Source organism: Dromaius novaehollandiae, chromosome 3 (genome assembly GCF_036370855.1).
Source record: "Dromaius novaehollandiae isolate bDroNov1 chromosome 3, bDroNov1.hap1, whole genome shotgun sequence".
Lineage (NCBI taxonomy): Eukaryota > Metazoa > Chordata > Aves > Casuariiformes > Dromaiidae > Dromaius > Dromaius novaehollandiae.
The window spans coordinates 38,459,789-38,482,925 of NC_088100.1; the positions used below are offsets into that span (position 1 = coordinate 38,459,789).

Here is a 23,137-nt window from a genome sequence, read left to right on the forward strand (position 1 = left end):
ATGAGGAACAGGAAACATATAGCATGGCAGCTGAGTCCTGGGCATGAGCAAGAGGGGCACTGGCACAAAACAGGAAGAGGGAGGGGATTTAAAAGGAAGATTAAATCTGTGTTTAGACAAGTTTAGTCAATGATGATCCAGGAGGTGATGTTACAGACAGACCAAAATACAGCTTTGATGAAAGTAAGTAGAGTAGGCATGTAAAGACTGATTCGCAGTCACCAGCACAGTGAAAATAGAAGCCTTTGAGTTGGTGAGGTCATTCAAAGAGGAGATGCAACAGCAGAAAGTAAAGCATCTGGAGACCAAGTACTAGAAATCCTTTGCAAAAGAAGTTAATTAGAATGGATTTTAGATACTGGAAAACATATCATAGGTAGAAAAACAATACCACATCTGACAATTATTAAATTGTTGCACAGAAGCCCAAATAAGACTGCAGGGCCAATGTAGCTTTCCAGGCATACACAAACTCATTCTGAAGAGCTTCCAGAGTGCAAGCGAGACATGATGGAGGTGAAGTGGGAAGCCTTTCGGCAGCTCAGTGATAGAATTACAAAACTGAACTAGAAGGCATCTCCAGACAAGAGAAATGGCCAGAAAGCTCATTTCCTTGCTAGAACAGGAATTATGGCAGACCATTCCTTTTACTATTTATCATGCTTCATTTTAAACGCAACTACATTTCTTGACAATATTATTCCTACTAGAAGGCTGTGCAGGAACCTCATTGCTCTGATACTGGAAACCTTCCAATCTCCAGTCTAAACGTCTTCATAATCAACAATATCTGTATCTTCTCTCCAATTTTTCCTCAAGACAATCAAGATCTACAGTTATCTGGTATCCAATACTACATTACGCTCTTGAAGCAATTTGCCATGTTAGAGTCGCATCATACATAATGGGTGATATAAGCAACCCATCTGGATAACTGTGTTGAATTCAATGGTACTACTCATAAAGAAAGCTGCAGAGGTGCTAAAAGTGTCTTTAGAATTGCTACTAGAACTGCTAGAATTGCTGCTGGGGGCAAAAACTGCTTTCCAATAACTGATTTACTCTTGCACAAGTCAGTGACAGTTTCAGGAAAAAAAAATAGTTTTCTATAAAACAACCTCTGTATCCATAAAACTTCTTCTCCATACCAAAGAGCTGGGGTTTTTTAATCATCGTGACATGTTCGAAAAATTAGAGACCTTAATATTGTTAATGACATGCAGCCACTTCTGTCTGAAATACATCAACTGAACAGCAGTTCACAGCAATAACATGCAGACAGCTGAAGAGAGGCAGTAGAGAATATCTATGGGCAGATTTTCAGGTATTATTACAACCAACAAAGCTAGCACTTGGTAACGATACTAAATCCAAAATACACTGAAGCATTAAATATCTGAAGATTCTTATTATCAGAGTAATTTATAAATCTCTTTTCAGAAGATGATTCTTCACATACCAGCATTAATTCCAGCTGGTCAAAACTATGCTGTATTTTTTTTTTTTTTGTAATAATAATAAAAAATCTTCTGGAGGAAGTTTAAAATCTGGAAAAAAAGGCTAAAAGATACTTAGAAATGCTTCCAGATGTCTTCTCTGTAGGCCATACTATTGCTCTCACCACAAACATCAACTCCACTTTTGGACAAAAAGTCCATATTGCTCAGCCATACTGCTGAATAGCTGGGAAGCCAGCTACTAAGGGAAAAGGAGTACATAAGAAAGTGAAACTACAAGGCCTGACACACTTCAAGACATTTCCATATTGAAATAAAACAACTCTAGAGGGTCCAGGAAAATCAACTCTTACTGGAGAAAGAAAAATTGTGTTTAGTTTAAAACCCAACTTCTAAGCAGCTCTGCTACTGATACTATGCTGCAGCCTTAATGAGTACCAACTCAGCTGAAAAGCCCCAGCTGCAGCACTGGGCAGCCAGGTAAAATAAATGCCTGCAGTCATTTCCCTGAAGACTGAGTTTCAATCAGAGACTGTACGATTTTGCTTTCCTCAGGAAAGCCAGGAGGGCCCTTGGGAGCACTCAAGTGATATCTGTATTCCAGAAGATAGATACGAAATTCCTGCCTCAGGAGTATGGAGAACTCCCATTTTTTCCCCTTTTTCTGCAGCAGAACTGAACACATTCTACTGTTACAAAGGCTTAACAGGTATTCTGGCAGTGCAAAGACTCTGGGAAGAATGAGTGGAGATGGGCATGTTCAATCCAAAGGTTGATTTCTAAGCAGTTCTGCCTTGGGCAGTTATTTGAATATATTCAACTGAAATTCTGCAGCAGTCTTATTCCCTGGAACAGTACCTTCCACCTTTCCAGTCAGATTTCCTCCTCTTCTGTCTCAAACATTCATGGCCACAAGAACATCAATTATTATGCCTATTACTCATCCAAACTATTTCATTTATACCTTAAGGCCAGTATTCAGAGGACTCAGTATGTGAACTGATAGTTCCCCAAAAGACTTTGAACAGACATGCTTGAAAAATACCAATGCCTGATTTTCTTCTTTAAGATGTCCTTCAATCTTTGAGGGGAAGTCAAAGATTTCTGTTTATCCTTGATGGTACAGAATTCGAAATAAGCAAATAGCTATGTCCTATTGTTACAACACAGGAATTCAGCAAACAAATGGAAATATCCCAAACAACTTCAAAAATTAGTCTTCCTTGGACTCAAACCTTATGTTCCCAATTTGCTTTTGCCTTACTGACATAAAAAGTATTGTAAGTAAAATTAGCACCCTTAATCATTTCGTTAATCTAAGTACTGTTAGTTTATGCAGCCTGGCATAGAGAAATACAATAAAAACACAAATGTCAATTAATTTAAAACAGACCAAGATTCCAGAATTCTGTAAATCAAGACTGGAGGTTCAAGCAGTTCTCGTCAGCAATCTGCCTAAGAGGCTTTTGTAAGTTTTATTTTTTCACTCTTGGCTCATTATACTTGACCCATTACGTGATTCCTGCTTTTTCAAATGGCTCCTGTCATTTGAAAGGCATTATAGGAGTTGAGTATTTACAGTTCCCAAGTGAACGAAAGAGTCTTTATAATTCTGTAAGAAACAAAGTGTAAGTATCTAAGTGAAAAGCTACTACAATTTGGCTTACAGTCATAAAATCATCTGCTATGGATCATCACTATCACATTTAGGCTATCTGGCTCTCAAAAAGGCAGTGCTACAAGAAAAGCAAAATGAATGTAATACGGATCTATACAGATCCTACAGCAGGATATGCATATATGTGACACTGCTGTCCCTCCAGCAAACTGGCTGGTAAATTTAACTCCTAAATAAAATCTGCAAGAGCAGAGCACTGCGTGCTGTAGTACCAGTTTAAAGTTTAGGATCCCCATGTCCATTTTGCCTGTATGAATGCAGAATTGTTTTTCACCAGATCCCCCAATACTGCATCTAGAGGGAACTCACTCAAACGAGCAGGAGATCAGTTTAAAATAGGTTAAGAAAAGTAGTTCTTCACAGCAATAGTGAACTTCTGGAACTTGCTGTTACAGGAGATTGTGGAGGTAGCCAGTACCAGTAAGGACAAAACGGGGTTCTTCAAACAGATGGTCAACAGACTCATTAACAGATACTAAAGGAAACAGAATAGGTTGTACCCTCTAATGTCCTTAGTACAACTACAGAAGCTGGCCAGTACAAGCGAGAAGCGAGGCTCACAAGCTTCCCTAAATAGCACTTCCTGACGTTGGAGTGAGAATACGGGGCTAGATGCAACAGTGGTCTGAACCAGTTTGGCCTTTCTTAAGTTTTTATGATCTTTGGACAGTGCAGCTGTTTCAGACTATGAATTAGTTTCAGATAACGTTGCTTTCAATTCACAATTTTTTCACATCCAATTTCTCTCACTGCAAACTCTGATACTTCCAAAAGAGCTACAGCAATATTAACTAGAGAGACATGAGAAGTAGTAAAACTGCAGTTACCTGAATTTGTGTTTCACTCATAAGTATCAAGAATTATAATGAAAATAATACACAAGCCTAAATTATATTTTTGTTCTGCCGTATTACAGAATCACAACTCCTACTTCAAAAGCATATTAAACGTGATAGATAAACATGCTATCGAGATTTCCTGTTTTTTCTAATAAAATTAGCACATAAGTAGTAACTCAGCAATATCATTAACAGTCAGTTTCTTATTTTTACATTACCAATTACTATGTATATAGCATTTCACACTTCCAATGAACAATGCAACAATAGTAGTGCAGTGCAAGATGAGTAGTGACACACTAAGAATTTTCTATTCTACACAATGAGAAAGGCAGACTATGGGTCAGATTTTTAAAAAATGATTAAGCAAATCAGAATTGCGGATCCATTTTTAACAAAGCAGTCAGAACCCTCCCTCCTTTGACTTCAACGCTAAATTTCAAAGGCAGACTTCATTTGAGCAAAACCATGCACTTAAGTGACCAGTCCAACTAGAATTACAATATGGTTAGCCTGCTCTGAGCAAAAATCCAAGAGACATCTTTTGGTGGACACGGGCTTTATCCCAACATTTCTCTCTACCTCACTTAGTGCTTCTAACACTACTTATATTTAGAAAGACTAAAATATGACAACTCTGAAGGGTTAGAAAGATGCATCACACCTGTGTTGAGGAACAGTAATGACAATCTTTAGTAATTACCATAAAAGGATGTTGCATGTGGCAGATCTATTTCCAATAAACAGGAGAGTCAGAATGTCTCTCCTGAAAGGTATACTTAGAAGTTGTATATATCTTCTCCTAGTGATGGGGAAGGATGGTACCAGTACATTCTGAAGAACAAATCTCAAGCTAAAAATGATAGCTCTCAGCTGGAGCTTTCAGCTCTTCCTTCAAAGTTCAGCCCAAGCATTCAAAGTTCAGGTGGCTTATAGTTTCCAGAATGTTTATCTTAAATTCTGAAACGTCTTTCCCCCTTCCCCATCCCAAATCTGCCCTCCAGTCCTGACTGGCTTTAGAATGTTTCTCTCAGTAAGCTTTGCTTGGCTGTTCAGTTGGCTCTTTTAAGGCAATTCACCTCATCTATGGTGTCACTTCTCTCCTGTACTCACCCAAGCAAAAGAATGCAAGAAGGGAGCAGAAAAAAAGCAGTCTGAAATAAAAAAGATCCTTTGCACTTCATTTACAATCATATCCACTCAATCATCCCAGATATAGCGCAACAAGCTTATAGTGCAGAAATAATCTTAAACAGACAGCAGAAGACTAAAACAATGGTCACTCCTCAGCCAGTCAGCTCTTGATCTGCCTGCTCCCACATATTTTCTGCAGACGAGTTACTGAGGCACTAGGAAAGAGCATCCTATTTCACACATACAAGAATCAATGAAATACTGTATCACTGAACAAATTTCAGACTGAATTAGAACACAGTTTGGAGCTTTTTTAAGAGATGACTTACTGTACAGACATATACAGAATGAAAGCCATTCTTGGGACAAATAACATCCTGGAATCCATCAGTAACACAGCTTCATAAGCAGCTCAGTATTCACAGACTCTGATGTAATCATAAAACTGTAAAAAAGGCACTGAACTCACAAATTCCAGGTTTTCAGCCACAAACTCAATTTTCTAGCTTTTTCTGACTCTCTAAAGCTAATAAAAACCATACAAACAATTTCTGAAAGTCACTTTTCAACTCTCAAGTGATAAGCAGCAAATTCTTAAACAGGAGAAGGCTTCTGCAAAAGCTGTAAACCCTTTAGAGAGTCTCTAGAAGAACAGAAAAAGATGAGAAACAGAAAGAGTTATCAATGACTTTTTGACAACAAAGCTTTGCCCAGCACACTACTATAAAAGGAAAGGTATGACTTCCTCTCATGTACCTTCACAAATCACTTTCCAAGGTCGAGTTGTGATTGAATTGCCATGCAATTTTATTTTCTTCATGCATTTTTACAACATTCTCACTTCAGCAGTATTTAAAATTATTACTCCCAGCAGTCAAGGCTGTTTGCATAAGGCATTATGTGCCAAGAACCTGTTACTTGACAGGAAGGCCTCTTTTGTTTGCACAGCATATTTGCAGGTGGATAAAAAGAGCCTTGCTGAGAGGAAAGTGGAGGACACCAACATAACATATACATCACTGTAAATGGTGGAGTTTGGAATCCTGTGAGGATGGAGCAGAGCAAAAAGCAAGATCCTGGCCTTCAGGAGAGCAGACTTTGGCCTGTTCAGGAATCTGCTTGAAAGAATCTCATGAGAGACCATCCTGGAGCAGAGAAAGATCCAAGAGAGCTGGCTGATATTCAAGGATTACCTCTCCCAAACTCAAGAATGGCCCATCCCAACTAGCAGGAAATTAAGAAAATGTGGCAGGAGGCCTCCATGGATGAGTAAGGAGCTCCTGACTAAACTCTAACATAAAAAGCAAGTGTACAAGAGGTGGAAGCAGGGACAGCTGACCTGAGAAGAATACAGTGATACTGACCAAGCACACAGGGATGGGGTTAGGGATGGGCTTTCACCCATCTGAAGTTTAAATTAGCCAGGGACATTAAGGGAAGCCAGAAACGTTTCTGCAAGTACATAGGTAGCAAAAGGAAGGCTAGGCAAAATGCAGGCCCGCTGCTGAATGGGGCAGGGGCCCTGGTGACAAAGGACACAAAGAAAGGCAAAGATACTGAAGGTTGTCTTCTGTTGCAGTCTTTAATGATAAGACTGGCTTCAGAAATCCAAGTCCCTGAGACCAGAGGGGAAGCGTGGAGCAAGGAAGACTTGCCCTCAGTGGAGGAGGACCAGTTTAAGGAACACTTAAACAAACTGGACATACACAAGTCCATGGGTCCTGATGGGAGGCACCCACGAGTGCTGAGGGAGCTGACTAGTATCATTGCCAAGTCACTCTCAGTTATCTTTGAAAGTTCATAGTGATCATGAGAGGTTCCTGAGGACTGGAAGAAAGCAAATGCTAACTTTATCTTCAAGAAGGAGGATCTGGGGAATTACAGGCAGGTCAGCCTCACCTCAATCCCTGGGAAGGTGATGCAGCAACTAATCCTGGATACCATTTCCAGATATGTGAAGGAAAAGCAGCTGACAGGGAGTAGTCAGTATGGATTTATGAAGGAGAACTCATGTTTAACCAACCTGACAGCCTTCTACAATGAGATGGTTAGCCTGGTGAATGAGGGGAGAGCAGTGGATGTTGTTTATCTTGACTTTAGTAAGGGTTTTGACACCATCTCCCATAACACACAAACAAGTTGATGAAGTAAGTAGGGGTAGATAAGTGGACAGTTAGGTGGAACTGAAACTGGCCAAATTGCCAGTTCAGAGCGTTGTGATCAGCAGCACAAACTCCACCTGGAGGCCAGTCACTAGTGGTGTACCCAACAGGTCAATACTGCTTAACATCTTCATTAACAATCTAGATGATGGGACCAAATGCACCCTCAGTAAGGCTGCCGACAATACAGAACTGCAAGGAGTGGCTGACACACCATATAGTTGTGCTGCCATTCAGGGGGACCTTGACAGGCTGGAGAAGTGGGCGAAGAGGAACATTATGAAGTCAACAGAGGGAAATAAAGAGTCCTGGGGAGGAATAACCCCAGGCATCAGTACAGGCTGAGGGCCAACCAGCTGGAGAACAGCTTTGCAGAGAAGGACCTGGTAGGCAGCAGGTTGAGCAAAAATCAGCAATGTGCCCTCCAGGCAAAGAATGCCAACATTCTTTGGCATTCACACTCCTGAGCTGCATTAGACAGAGCATTGCCAGCAGGTCAAGGGAGGTGATCCAATATCCACTGAAGCAAGATGTTGCTCATAGGAGATAATTCCTAGTTCAGGAAAACAAAACAAAAAAAGCAAACAGGTTTCCATATCTGAGGGAGTGAAATATGCATCATGTTAATTAAGAACAATGGGCAACTGTGCTCTGAATAAAGAAGGAATAAAACTGGTTTTGGGGTGAGAAAGTAAATCTCTCATGACTTCCCAGAAGTCTTCAAAAGGAAGATTTCATGTATAAAAACTACTATGTTAGCTCTTATACAAGAGAGATTCAAGGGCATCCCAAGGAATCTGAACCTAAGAGTTACCTTGAAAAGGGGGTGCCTGAAGGTGAGTTATTAGAGAACCCCAGTTAGGCACTCTCTAGTAGAGACAGCATGCCAGGGGAAGATTTCACAAAGCCTGAGACCTCAACTGCTACCACAAAAGTATTTATCCCAGAGTAAGCAGACTTACACTTGTGTAGGTAGACGAAGTACAGATTTTCTTTCACTTCTTCACACATATGTTTTATAAACGTTTATGACTTATATTTTGGATGTTACAAATAAATATTTTGATTTCTATTTTATCTTAACCTGTCTTAACCTAAGACCTAGCAGTACAGGTTCCACTGCAGTCCACAAGCAGGATGGCTACTTCCCTTCTCTCTCGGATCAGATCTTGGCACCGCAGGAATTAGATCAGACCAAAGTGTATTCCAGTTAACTTGCAACAACTGAAGCAGCTCTCTGGCATGCAATACTAGATAATAGAGTACATGCCTGTCCCTTGCAGGTATTGGGATCCATATCACAAGTGAACCTTTCGTTGACTCCCTCCTACACAGGAGATATCCTTGCTTACTCCTCCGCTAACAGGGAATAGAACAACGTTCTGGTCCCTAGAAAAAGAAGAGGGGCTTTGAATCCTTCGCAGTCTTTCAAAGGCACATGCTTTTGCAGAAACGAGCAACATAAGTATTACAATTATTATAGGAATGTGGACATCTAAAATACATTTGGAATCTGTACCATTCAAGAAATCAGACATTTTGTATGGAATTGTTGAAATAAACAACATGAGACCTAAACGCAAACACACTGCATTAAGTAAGTTACACTGTTTTTTGATATTTTTTTCTGCTATGTTTGCATTACTGTTCAATACAGAAAGGCTTCAGTCTTACTGCACATATTCAGGCACTACTGCTGGCCAACTGGTAAATGAGTTAGTGGAAATAGACTCAACTGAAGTCCTTTTTATTGCACTTTATTAGAAAGATAAGAACAGGAAAACAATTCTTAACCAACCATAACTTTGGTTTCTGAACTTTATAAACAAAAGAATACGAGATCATACATCAACCAAGGTCAAAAAAACAGTTCTCCTACCCCAAGAACATACATGCATAAGGATTTTTCTGGATACCTAGAACAGACTGAAGATATGCTTGTCATATTAGTTAAATAAGAAAAGGAGGTTTGAATATCTTTGCTTTTCTATCTCAAAGTCCAAAATTATATGTTTATTTCTGTAAAAGCACAACTGGGTGCTGTGTTTGCTTCACAGAAAGAAGATTAGTAACTACAATAGGAAGCTGCCTGCTAGAAGAATAACCAATCATTCCTCAGTTTCAACATCAAGCAGGTGAGTTTAATGGGTGTCCTTGTTTTTTAATTCACCTAACCCCCAGTATATTTGACTGGAGCAAAAAAATCCCCCTCCAACATGTATTTTGGATGACTATTTGTTTTTATATTTCCATTTTCATCAAGTACCACAACAGCAACCCATCAAACAAAAAGGATTAATCAAATCTGCAGGCAGTAAAGTCAATACTGTGCAAATAAAAATATACTGCTGCTAATGCCTATGAATCAGTGCCATTCAATCCCATACTTGTATCTAATCTGCAGTTAACTATGCTCTTTTCAGTTAACATTACAGGAAGTAACAGCAGTTTTGATCACACTAAATTAGATATACTTGTGCACTATACTTAAATTAGATGTAGTTTTATCATTCCCAATAATCCTTAACCTTATACAGTTATGCTAAAGGTAGAATAAATATATACAGTCGATTTAAGGAGACAAAGATATCTTTGAAAGCTTTTTTGAGAAGTACTGTTTCCACACAGGAAATCTGAAGTACTTTGGGGTGTAGTTACTTATTCATCTAAAAATTACAGGCAATTTAAATACTGTAGTCAACCAGACCCAGCCAAAAGGATCCAAGTTTTATTCCTTCATACACTGGTTTTATCACTGTACACTAGTTGCATCATTCTGTGCTCCCCAAAACACTTTGGAATACCACATATATGAAATGTGCTACAGCACAAAATGGTAATTCCAGCTTCCTGCTCCAGCAGGAAAGAGTGAATCAGCATATTTCATAACAACTTGCATACAGACTTGTATGGACATCCACAATTTTCTTCTGTCTTTTAAAATACTTAAGTGGAGCAGTTGCGACAAAAAGATGGCACCACGTACAGGGAACCTGAAGTCCTTGGGCTCAGTTAAGAAAAACAAGACAAAAAGTAACAAGCATTGTAGAGTTTAATCAGGAATAGGAAAATATTAGGAAGGGAGTAGTTTTGCAGAGATTTTATTCTTTTGGTCTGGTTTACAAAGATCAGTATGCTTATCATCAGACTGTGTAATAAGTTCTCCAGAGTTCAATTCAAGCTGTAAGAAGAACGTCACTAAAAAAAGAATACAACATAGTTCTTAAGCAATGAACAGCTCAGAAAGCAAGCAAGCAAGAAGATACAGAGGCTCAGAGACGTTCAGGTCTTATTTTCCTATACGGATTGTGCTGTTTTAGTTTTTCATATTGCACTTACACTTTAAATATATAAAACCCCCAAACAAATATTCTAATAGGAAAGAAATTAGAACAAGCCTTTCTGTTCTTTCTCATCTGTTTTTTGCATTTTAAGCCAGGGACTGGACAGGGAGGATGCCAATTACTGCCAGAGGAGCATTAAAATCTCACTTATGCCTTAGTACTGCTGTTCACTGCCAAATCTCAAAGATAAATACAAAGTAATCTTCAGAAACAAGTGATTTGTAACCAGTCTACCAAAGAAATGGAAAGAACTGAACATAGTCTCACAACAAAATTCTGCAGCTGAAAACTCCATTCAAGAAAAGCATTCTTCTAACACTTCCCTTTGACTTTTTTTTTTTTTTTATACAACAAAGTAGACAGGATCTTGATGTCCATGAAAGCTACTAAGCAGATATGAGTTCTATCTCAATAACACGTCAAAGTTACTAAGTGTGTGTCAAGGCAATTAGCCCTTCTCTGTGATAAAGAATGAAAAACTGAAAGGCAAAGCTGTAAGTTATACTTCTCCAAGACCTACAGTGGTAAATCAGGTATCTTTCATTTTGAGAGCTGGTACTTGTTCTTGAAATATCCCCCATTCTAAGAATAAGATGTTTAAATGAAAATATTTTAAAAGGTAGTTTGGAACACTAGAAAACATTTAAATTACAGAGCTTTTCCAATGCCAAGTTCTGAAGCTACTACATTAATAAAAGGTAATTCTATTCTCTTACAACAGTAATACTTCCTATTATAGAGTAATCTCCTCTGTACATGTTAGAACTTTGTACTCTCTCCATATGTTAGACAGTTTATTTCAACTATTCAGTACTAGATCTGTTTAAAAAAAGGGGGGGGGGCGGCAGGCAGGTACACTAAGCAATATTCAGGACAAACACTATGATGAATCACACCTTCTTGTAAGGTACACATTCTTCCTATGAAAATATTTAAATGCATGTGTGCATGTTTGAGTGAGGCAACATTCTTGTACTTTGAGCTCTTTAGCTATAAATTAGTTGTGTATTGGTACTGAGTCTGGAGGGAATGTCTTCTGAATTTTAAATACATACATACCAGTTTAAAACTGTCATCTAGTTTCCAAAAGCTCAAAGTAAAAACAACAAACCCAAACCACTATTTAAGTGTGACCTATACAAAAACAATGCTTTCTCTATAACTGCAGAGCAAAGAGCAATAAATTATGCTAGAAATCAGACTCTGTCACCTGCAAACACTGGAATCACAGGTGAATCAATATTCTCACATCTGTGCTCTCCAACAGTTACAGGCTTTAATTTGTTAGGCAGTTTCTTTCCCCCCGCCATAAGATAGAGTTCAAAGCTTGCAGAAACCAAATGTTCCATTTATGAGGGCTCCAGCAGAATGGGACAGAGCCACAAAAAAAAAAACAAAAAAAAGCTTCTATGGTATTCAACTCAACCACCTTCCTCACCTCTTCTCTTTCCTCTTCCCTCAGGGCCTAAATTATTTTTGAAATAATGCAACCACTGGGCTGAAAGTAAGTTACAGGTACACACGGAGGCTAATTTGGTAATTCGATGAACCTCCCTCTGCATCACAACCAGCAAGGACCCTCTTGGGGGAGCCCCCTCACATTACTGATATGGCATTATTCATATTCTTCTGCTAGGCTACATGAAATAACTTTTAACGGTGACATTGTTAGATGCACTGTACAGGTATACAGAGATGCTGCACCATGACCCTTCCAGCTTCTGTCAACATAGCCAGAAAAAGGACAAGGCTCTAGAAACGTACAGGTAGTTAATATGTGGGGGGAAAAAAGAATGAATGAAAAAGGGAGCAGATTACTTTACTTCATAAGTGAAAAAAGTTCTTATTTGTATCATTTACCTAGGTTATCTATGCATATGTCAGAATAACATAACTCTTCCACCTACAGTTTAAAATTACTATGCAAAAAATGTAACCACCAGATTCTCTCTGGCTATAACAGCAACTAAACTACTACTTTTCTGGCTTTTTGCTAAAAAAGAAAAAAAAATGTATGCGATTTCAAGATGATACACTTCGAAGATTAATGGACTGCCCCAAAGAACAACAAATATTTTTGACTAGGACAGCAGAAAGAAACAAGGTTCAGAACCTGAGATCAGAAAAGGCAATACTCACTCCTTATTCCTGCTTTTAATGCATGGCTGGTAAAGAACCTTGACAGCATTCCAGGTCGCCACTGGTCCAGAATCAGGCCTCAAACTATCTCCAAACAGTGTAAAAACACTGTGGGAGGACGAACTTCCTAAAGACTCCACCAGCAGAGTGTCAGAATTTAAAAGCCATACCTACAAATGAAAAAATCATTTCTATTACTGAAGATGACATCAATTTCAATTTGTTCTGTTACTCTGACCCTAAACCTGATGTACTATAAAAGAGCTGATACTAAAGTCACTTTCATAGTGAAATTTCTTTACATTTACTTGTACATCACATATTTGTTTCTAACAAAGTATAACCAAACATGAATTGACATTTTACTTTCACTATTATTTAGCACAGTTTGCACAGCCTCTACTGAAGAAAAACAAACTGATGCCTGATTTATCACAATCACTATTAAGATGATTATTTCCATGAAGCTGCCTCTTTTTGTGGCAGCAGCAAATTCCCTTTGATAGTAACAGAAAAAACAGCCCCAAGTCTCTGTTTCAGCACCAAATGGATGATTTTTCTGATTTTTTTACTTTTATTTTTTATTTATTTATTTTTAAGGAATGAGTCGAGCAGATGGTGTTGAACAACTGAGTGCTAAAGACAGAAAGGGAATTGAAAGACTGCCCACTGGAAGAGCCAAGAACTAAAGGGTTTTAAGAAAAAGATAGTTGAGACTGGACAGAGCCAAAACATGCAAGAAAAACAGACGGCAATTAATGTAGTCTAAAATAAAGATGGGATTTACAAAAGGCTGTAACAGAGCCTTACTTGAAAATAAATCTAATTCAAATTTGATAATGGGTTTGGCATTGTTCAGCACTAACTGTTCACACCAACTTTTTGAGAAATTTGAACTTTTTGCATCACATTAATAATCTCATTTAATCTTTGTGCGCTTATTTACCAGCATTCGAAACTGAATTCAGGGCTTTCATGCTAAGCACTGTACAAAATCAGTCAGGCCTTTCCCTTACACACTGCCTAAAGGAGTGGAATGATCTCAGTTACCAACAGAAATCAATTTCACAAGTCCTCAGCCTGTATCAAACATTTATATATGAAATATTTATCATAGAAAATAGGACTTAGGCAGTTCTGCTCACTAGAGACTAATCTTTTGCTTCTCATGACCTAATCAGCTCTAGGTAAAGCAAGTTACATGACATTAGGTAGCAGACGTACAATACCCCTGTGAAGTGAGCAAGTCACTGTTAACAGGACACACAATGCACATCACGTTGCTGAGTGCGACAGTCACAGCTAATCAGGGCCCAAGGCTCAGAACATTGTAGTGAGAGCTCCATAAAGGAGGAATGAGATGTATTGATAAAGATGTCTTGAGAGAGGATGGAAAGGAAGAGAATTCCTCTAGCATATGCACATAAATGATAACAAGGAACCGTACTACAGTGGCTTAGCAAGTTGCGGTTCATCAGTTCTGTTCTGGTAATTGACAGTGCACATTTATAGCCTCAACTGCAAAATATGCCACATTAACTTGGACCACTACACATGGTGCTTTAAGCTGAGTGTTGAAGAAACACTGGAGAAAATGGGGAGAAAAAGAAGTGACCAATGCACACATGCCACTAGCACTAACCTTAGCTTTAACTACAGAGAGTTCCTTACTTTTGCAAATATTAACACTCCCCACCAACTGCCCTTTGAAGGAGTCTGCTAAAATGCTTTTCAGAAGGTGAATGTCCTTCAAACTACTCTAGGGAACAACGCAGTAATATCTAGCTATTGCTTTCAGAATTCTTCTGTAGCCTGCATTAGAGAAAGTAACTAATCCGTTTCATTTACAAGGGGGCACATTTGAAAAGTGCTTCCATCACAAGTGTTGATCTGTGAATTCTGACAATAGCACTCAATCACTGGGTCAGAACACACCTTTGTCCACCAAATACCTGTTAATAATCTAGCACAAAATGCACAGAAAGCAATTAAGTCTTTAGGCGGAAAAGACACTTGGTTATGAGAAAATCTGTATACATTTTAGAACTATCAAATTCTGAACTAAATCTGTTTCTCTAGGCAATATTTTCCATCTCCTCCTCCTTCATGAATTATTTTCTGATCCTGCCTTTTGTCTGGATGAACAACCACACACTAAGGCTCTGATTTAACACATTTCAATATGTTATTTCCGGCTAACATAGCTTCAAATTTCAATCTATGTTCTAAACCATTTTGCTGGCAATATACAACCTTTTCTTCCTCTCTACTACCTTGCACAGCAGAGCCTCTACTACCACATTCCTTTGACATTAATTCCAGTTAAGAGAAAAAGAATCTCTACAGAAGCTCATACATAAAGTTTAGAACTTACTCACTGTGCACATTGTTGACCTTTTCTCAAATGAGAGCATCAGGAGAAAGCGGCCTTTTTAACGCCACCCTGTCAATATGCTTCAAGGATGTTGCTAAAGAGAAACACTGAAACAAGCCTCAGTTACCTTTAGCGGAACTTGATTTAGATGAACTACAGGGGAGATCTACGGTCTGCAGATTAGTTCCCTAAACCTCAACCTGTGTCTTCAGCATCACTTTGTGGACAATTAGGCATCAGTTAAAATTTAACATGGCTAAAAAAAAAGCCCTTGCTCTTTCTCATTAGTTCTTCTTCAGTTACTGCAGACATTACCATTACTTTTGTCATCACACAGGCTAGTAACATAACCATCATTTTTTGTTACAACTTCTGGTCTCACACTCAGACTGTACATAGGAAATGTGGTCTTCCTTATCCTTCACAAAACTAAAACTCTCAACAAGGTGTTCATCATCTCACATCTTGATTGCTGCAACTTCCCCTTCTCCAACCTTGTCAAATGCAAGTTTGTTCTGCTCGTGCCCTCAAAAATGTGACTGAAGAATCAGTATCTGACAGGTCTCTCTTATTTTGTTACTTACTTCTTTTCTTGGGATATCTTCCCATTCCCTCCCAACTTGCTGGTGAAACACAAGCTGCCTTACTTTCAAAGCACCCTACAGCCTAATCCCACCCCCAAAAACATCTGTCATTTAGCACTGGGAGACCAGAGTCAGTATTACAGTCAATTACATCAAACTCCACTGCACACTTTTAGATTTTCACAGCTGTATCTTTGGGGGTTTTCTCATGTCAATCCCATCCATGGATGGAATTCCCTGCATCTGTGCACAGAACAATATAAGTTACCTCTTTCAAATCTATCTTCAATTACAGTACAGGAAAAGAATGACATCTACTAAGCTGCTCCTATGCTGACCAATAATCTATCATTTTGCTTGTGTTCTCCCATCCGACTGTATCCATTTGCTGTCCTCATACTTAGACTGTAGGTCTGCTTTATGTGACTTCAGGGTAGGGAACTCTTCAAGAGTGGAGTAGAAAGAGAAGGCAAGTGGCTCTTCTTTTAGAGAATGTAAACAGAGCAGAGATAAAGTTAGTATAAGTAAAGAAATCTGTATAGGTAAATTTCATTTTTTCTGAGCCAAAAAGACTTTTCTATGTCTTTAAAAAAAAATCCATAACAAGCACATAGCTTTCAAAAATGTGGTTATCAATCAATTAAAGCAATAAACTCAAATGATGATCTCTGCAGATAAAGTAACTGGGTAACGTTCAGTGATACATGCAGAGGAAATCAGTAATGTGAGTATACGTAACACTTTAAAAAAATTTAAAAAGACTTGTGAAATACTTTAACCTTAATTATGATGTACACAGCCAAAGCTCTGTGCACTCAGATATGTAAGCACAAATACTGTGAACCAGAATCTTTGGCTCATTGTCAAAACACCAAGTGGCCCAGCTGGTCCATGATGCATCAGTGATGAGACCACTCGTCTAACTTGGCTATGTAGTACTCACAGCCTCAAGCAGCTGAATTTTTTACTGTTCAGCTATTTGCAATTATTAATATAAACAGTGCTTACATTACACTTGTGTCCACAGGACCTCTGAGTCCTAAGACTTAATCCACTATCCCCAAACATCTGTTGGTGTTTATTCATTTCCTAGAACCTCATCCTGGACACAGCTAAGGGCTTGTCGATGTTAAACAAAATATTGTTATTTTTTATTGTAACATCAACAATATTTCATTAATAAAAAGGGAAGGGATACCAATTAGAACCAGAAGCAAGTAAGCCCCTATGGTAACTCAGTCCATTCCAAAGACTAACACATTGGCAAAAATGCAACTCAGAACTAAGAGTAATGGCAATCTGCTACATAAGGTGATTTTTCTGTTAGAAAATGAAGCAACTCATTCTATATAAACTGCTGGACTTCAGTACAATAGGACGTTGGAATAATAGGTAACTTGGAAACGTATAAGCTACAACGGAAAACCACCAAAATTTTCAATGACTCTTCAACCAGATTAGACGTAATAATGACTATGGGACTGCTCATGAGACCTTATTCCACCATTGCATAAGCAGTATTTCTCAGTGGTTGCATAAATGCTATCCTGGCACTACAATTTATTTACTGAGAACAGGTATACACTTACCTCAGGATCTAGGCATTTGAAAATTATAGAACTTGTAAAATATATTTATAAAACAGTTTATTTAGATTGCCTATCTCACCAGAGTACATCTACAAGTTTATCCAGGAGGAGAAATCAATAATCACATAATTCCGACATCTCCTTCTTTATGAATCACTCACACAAACTGCAAAATTCCCAGTTCTGTGTGTATATTTAGTGCATGAATAAAAAAAGTCTGGTTATACTAAGTGCCTAATGTTAAAATAATTCCAGAATCAAATTCCTATCCATCTTAAAAGTTTGAAAAATTCAGCAGCCACTATTTATGTACAAAGCTTAACCAAGTTTAACAGCATTAGAACATTAAGTATAATTGGCAATTTTGTTTTTGTTTACACTTCATTTTGCAGCGCAATGTATTGACTGTATTAGTAAACTTTGCTGACTTAAGACAACATTTGTGAAATATACTATACAATTTGATGGACTTTAGTGATTACAGAAAAGAAGCACTGAAACAAGAAGCTGCAACCTGTATTACACAAGCCAAAACCTTAACCTTTAACTGTTATCCAAGTAGAAAACTGTTGTTTCTGTGCTGCTTATGGCACTTATGTAGTAATTTTATTACTGTATAAATAGAAAAGATTTCTGCATGTACATCTACTTAGATTTAAAAAATGGGGAAGAAGTTTCTTACGTGAAATGAACTCTTCAGAACTGCTTAGACAAAAGAATTTAGATTATTAATTTTATTATCCATATAATCAGGCATAGCATAAATAGGACATTTTAGGAGTTGGGATTCATAGGCATTTCTTCAAGATAAAAGCTTACCAAAATATAGACTTTTCCATCATCCCCTTTTATGCTGAACCTAAATGTGCTTTTAGCAGAGGAAAATTCCACAAGACACTGAGCTATCATGCTCTGTACGAATTGAGACCTGTTGAAGAATAAACCACATATTATATGTTTTGATAACAAATGCTTGGTCAGCTTGGATGACTTTGCCCACGTAGAAGTATCTAAGCAACACCGCATTGTCAATTCCACTACATACTACAATCATTTTTACAGAGATAGAGTTTTCTTTTTTATCTTTGTCTGCCCCCAAACCAAAGCACTTCCCCTTTCCTGCAACACGAACTCTGAATAGATCAGTAATCTAAACCGCCCCAAGTCCCTTATTTTGACCAACACCAAATGCCAAATGTGGAATAACAGCTTTTCCCTGTTGTATTTTATGTATATGAACACAACAAGGTTCAGAATGATGGCACATATCTCAAATACAGTTTGCAAAAAGAAAGAACTGTAACTAATGCATAGTACATGATGCAAGACAGCTAGAAAAAGTTGTTCCAGCTTAGTCACAACTTCAAATTCGATTACTTCAAAATTCAAAAAACCCACTTCCAATTAAAAGTTTCAAGCTTTACTTAAGTAGTGTAACCTTCCACTTGCATAATTAGTCACCTGAAGTTAAAATTTAAATAATTCAGAATAAATAACTAATTTTGGCTTATTGTCTGAATACTGAGAATCTTTGCAACAAGTAATTCCTACTCTCTTGCTGTGTTATATCCACATACACACACAAGCAAACAAAAATTATATAACGAGTGAATTCAGAATACATTTGCAATTCATAATTCTGTGATAACTGCATAAAGCTTAATAGATTTTAGTATACTTAATTACTCAAAAAAAAATTTTTTACCATATTTCTAGAATCCTTCTGAAATCCAAGCCTGAACAGATTTTATTTATTTATTTATTTTTTTTTACCTGGATACTGTGCTGAAACTTTCCTCAGATGGTCGAATAATCAATTCAGTGACATAATACTTAATGGTCTCTAAAATGACATAAACATTGGATTTTTAAAGTACAGCAACAGAACAGACTGTAGAGTAGACTAAGTCACCATATCACCATACTAATTAAACTTCTGTTCAGTACTCAGTTAAAGAGATGCAGCAGATGGTCAAGTTCCTGTTTTGGTTTGTGGGAGGAGATCCTGGGCAAATGATAACAGAAAGCATTCCTTGCCAGAAGGAAACTGCTCTGAGCTAATTACATGATCAGCAATTTGTTATTTGTATTGATCCTTGTTTAATGCTAGGAACAATCATCTTGAAACAAAGTAAGCAAGATCCAAAACACTTGGACTGAAACATTTCATGTATTAAAATGCTTGCTGGTGCCAATTAACTCTTGCCCATTACGTGCTATTGTCAAGCCAAACCCAAAAGACAAATTGAAAGAACTTTCCTAAAGGACCGAAATCAGCACAGTTTACGTAAGTATCTTAGTATCCTCTGCTGCTCAGTAATTCTGCAGTGAATCACAAGAGACAGTTTTAGTAACAGCACACACAGAGGACTAATTTTCCTCTTTGAGCAAAGAGCAGAAGGGAACTTCTCCAAAAATTCCACTAACTAAATACTAATATACGAAGTATATATTCCAAGTTTCAATATAAATGTTCCCCAAAACCTCCACTAAGACAGCCTTTAAAAATTAAGTGCAAGTGTTTGAGTTCAGAATTTAATTCCTATCAACAAATTCAAGTCAAAGATGATCATACTGAAGCTCTGGGTCTAGGCTACAAATACAGCCTAACCAGAGAGCAAGCAGTACAACAGATTGGGTATATAAAATAATAAATTCATTCCACTAAGCCTTAGCATGTGGACAAATAGGAAAGATTAATTAATTTCATAAATTTTAAGGGTTGAAGGGATTCTCGTCTGATCTCTCTACACACACACACAAACACACACACACACACTAGACGAAAGAAAGCTTTTCAGAAAACACCTAATACTGTTCTAACGATTCCAAAGATCTAGCAAACCTACTCACTCTCCAGTCAAGTATTTCACTTTTTAATTATCCTCACTGCTAGGAAATTATGTTTCACCTTAAAGTTTAATTTTAGTTTGCTCCATGCTGTGCCTAGTCCTGGGAGAAAGGAGGAAAAGCAGCAGCAGCTAGTTCACTCATGCTAGCTCTCCAGCTGCTACCTTGAGGAATTAGTGGTGCTGCTGCAAGTGCATTGGGAATTGAGGGATAGAAGGTGAGATTTCGCACAAAAGAAGAGTGAAAGTGCATGGAGATAGAGTTGAAGGAGGAATAATCTACAAGGGAACACCCAAAGCCAAACCCGGCCTCCATGGCTACACCACCCTGATCCATCTTCAACTTCCAGGCACTGGTATTTTTGCTCATACGAAACTACTACAGCATTACAGTCAAGCCTGCTCATTAGCCTCTTTTCACACAGACAGTTGTGTCAAAACTCACATCATACATTTCCAGTTCATTTGTGTCTGTTCTTTGAACCTTCCCTAATGGTCCAACACTAGTCATGAAACTCGGTCACAAGACCTGGACATGCTATCTAACTTTAGCCATGCACAGAGTTCAGAGCAAATCTCTGCTTCTACACAGTATTGCCCTTATCCCATATCCAGTGATCATATCAACTGCTCTTGCTACGACTGTGTGAAAGCTTTAGATTAAGGCATGTATTCATAACAACCAGTAAAGCTCTTTTCTAGCTACTGTCTTCCAAACACTTTACAACTTACTCGTGGGCTTTCAAAGGTCTTACCTTAAATCTGGTTTTATTAAAGCCTGTATTGTTCAAACCCTTCTGCAGGACAATCAGAATCTTCTGTAACTGTCTTCTGCCTCCTCATGATTTATTTCTTAAGCAGGCTTTGAATTTTCTGCAGAGATTTCATATTCTCCAGATCTCTGAACTGAACCAAACCTCACACTGATGCAGTGGAGTAGAGGGAAAATTAAAGCAAGAACCCTACTAATAAGTCTTATCACTGATACTCGCCTGTTAATAACTGTATTTTAAAAACCATCAGACTCATTTCTACACCACTTCAGATTCAGTATGACATCTTCTAAATCAATAATCTCAATCTCATGATTGCATGAGAGATAATGAGAGAGTTAATGAGAGATAACTTCTCTTATCAATGAGAGATGCTTCTTTGACAAGGCTTACTTTACATGAAATGAGGCTGGCTGCTGTTAATTATATCTTTAGCTTCCAGTTCTTTGTTGATCAAGTCCTGTTTTAACCTTTCCATTATTATGTAGGACTGACATCATGCTAAACTACCTGTAATTTCTCAGGTCACCTCTTTTACTGTAATTCCTAATAAACTGGAATTATGTTGTTGGTCTTCCAAAGCTTTGGAAATAGGCAAACATGCCACAGACACAAGGATGAGGAAAGTTCCTGCAATAAGTCACTTCTGGGTTCTGATAGTGCAAACAACAATCTCATCTATTCCAGAAGGGAATGAGAAAAATACGTAGGCATCAGCTCTATATCTTACTCTTAAATTATTTTTTTTACAGAGTGGGGTTTTTTTTGTTTTGTTTTTTTTAAACCTCCAGTGCTGAGCAGCTGAGGCAGTCAAGTCTAGTTTGGTTTGTATATCCCATACCTGATGATACTGTTTCTCCCAGCATTGTCTTGCAGCGCTTACAAATTACTCTGGTATTTTCCTTTGATTTCTGTAGGACAGAGAAATGTCATTTAAATGTCACTCAGCCACTCTGAACAAGGAATGTATAATTTCAACAGTCTCCAGAGTATATACTGAACTTTGTACTTTATTCTGTTCATTTTATGTTTACATATACAGAGATCTACATCAACTATTTAAGCCCTCTACACTTTTGACTTGCTTGCAAGTTTCATATCAGTTTTAAAATTTAGCAATATATACTGACCATGCAGCACAACCTGTAATACATAACAGGAGAATCTAAAAAACACTGAGTGACTGGGTGATAAAATGACAGAAGAAAGTCAGTTTTAATACGGGCAAAATAATACACACAAGAAATATTCCAAAGTATACATACAAATTATTACCCTACAGTGCAACTACCATCACTCAATAAAGAGTTCTAGTCACTGTGGACAGCTTTTAAAAACACCAGATCTGCAGAGAGCAGAAAAGGTTCACAGAGTGTCTAGAAGTACTAGGAAAGGGCTAAGGAACACAACATACTACAATACTGCAGAAAGACATGGTGCTTCAGTTCTTGAACAACCATCACTCCCTCTATTCAAGCAGAAACAGAAAAAACTATAGATAAAGCATAAGAATACTTAAGGTGCTAAACAGTTTCCTTATGTGGAAAAAGCAAACATAAAAGGAAAAAGCCTGAAAATGACAAATTTTACAGAAAAGCTGAACAGGGAACAATTATTTACTGTTACAACTCATGCAATCAAATTATTAACTTGGTTTTAATGAAACAAAAGGCAGGATCTTTTCACACAAAGCATGACCTAGTTTGGTTCTCACTGCAGGAAAATACTGTTCACACTGAAAACATGAACAGGTTCAAAAAGTCTTTGGAAATGGGGGGTGGGGGGAAACATTCACCAAAAGCTTACTAAACTCAAGTGTTTACAAACACATTCCAGTTTGAGAAGTCTCTGCACTGGCAGAAACATCACTCAATACATGCTTTACTCCTACGTGCCTTCCTAGGAGCATCCATTACTGCCCATTGAAAAAGTCTTCATTTGGGACTGGATGAACTGTGATCTGACCCAACAAAGCCTATTAATTCCCGTACTCAGATTTAAATTCAGTATTAGCATAAAGATACAAGCAAGCATAACTCTTACTTTAATCCAAAGTATAACTCCAGAACTATGAGATTATTATATGCCGGACTATTAGTCTGGATGTAGCACATTACAGCTAAGGTAGCTACATTACAGGTATAGCTCTGGTCTGGAAGCAGTATGTGTATACAAATGCAATGATACTCCGAGTTAGTAAACCCTTCCGGAGCTG

At 37.9% G+C, this 23,137-nt stretch overlaps 1 protein-coding gene across 10 annotated transcripts in view; it reads right to left on the reverse strand.

Annotated features, from left to right (window-relative positions):
• UBE3D (ubiquitin protein ligase E3D) overlaps positions 1–23,137 on the reverse strand; it is an 88,772-nt gene that overhangs the window by 52,865 nt on the left and 12,770 nt on the right. For 7 of the 10 annotated variants that reach the window (XR_010388267.1, XR_010388268.1, XR_010388269.1 and 4 more), the window contains 4 exons: positions 21,764–21,833; positions 19,074–19,143; positions 18,120–18,228; positions 12,754–12,923 (listed from right to left, as the gene is read on the reverse strand). Coding sequence is in view for 4 of the 10 variants with exons in the window: in XM_026121072.2 (XP_025976857.1) it covers positions 12,754–12,923; positions 18,120–18,228; positions 19,074–19,143; positions 21,764–21,833 (419 nt within the window). In the remaining 6 variants the exon portion in view is untranslated. Of the gene's footprint in view, positions 1–8,518; positions 8,660–10,354; positions 10,469–12,753; positions 12,924–18,119; positions 18,229–19,073; positions 19,144–21,763; positions 21,834–23,137 lie in introns of those variants that run through there. The other 3 variants (XM_026121073.2, XM_064508713.1, XR_010388271.1) reach the window with 3 other exon arrangements.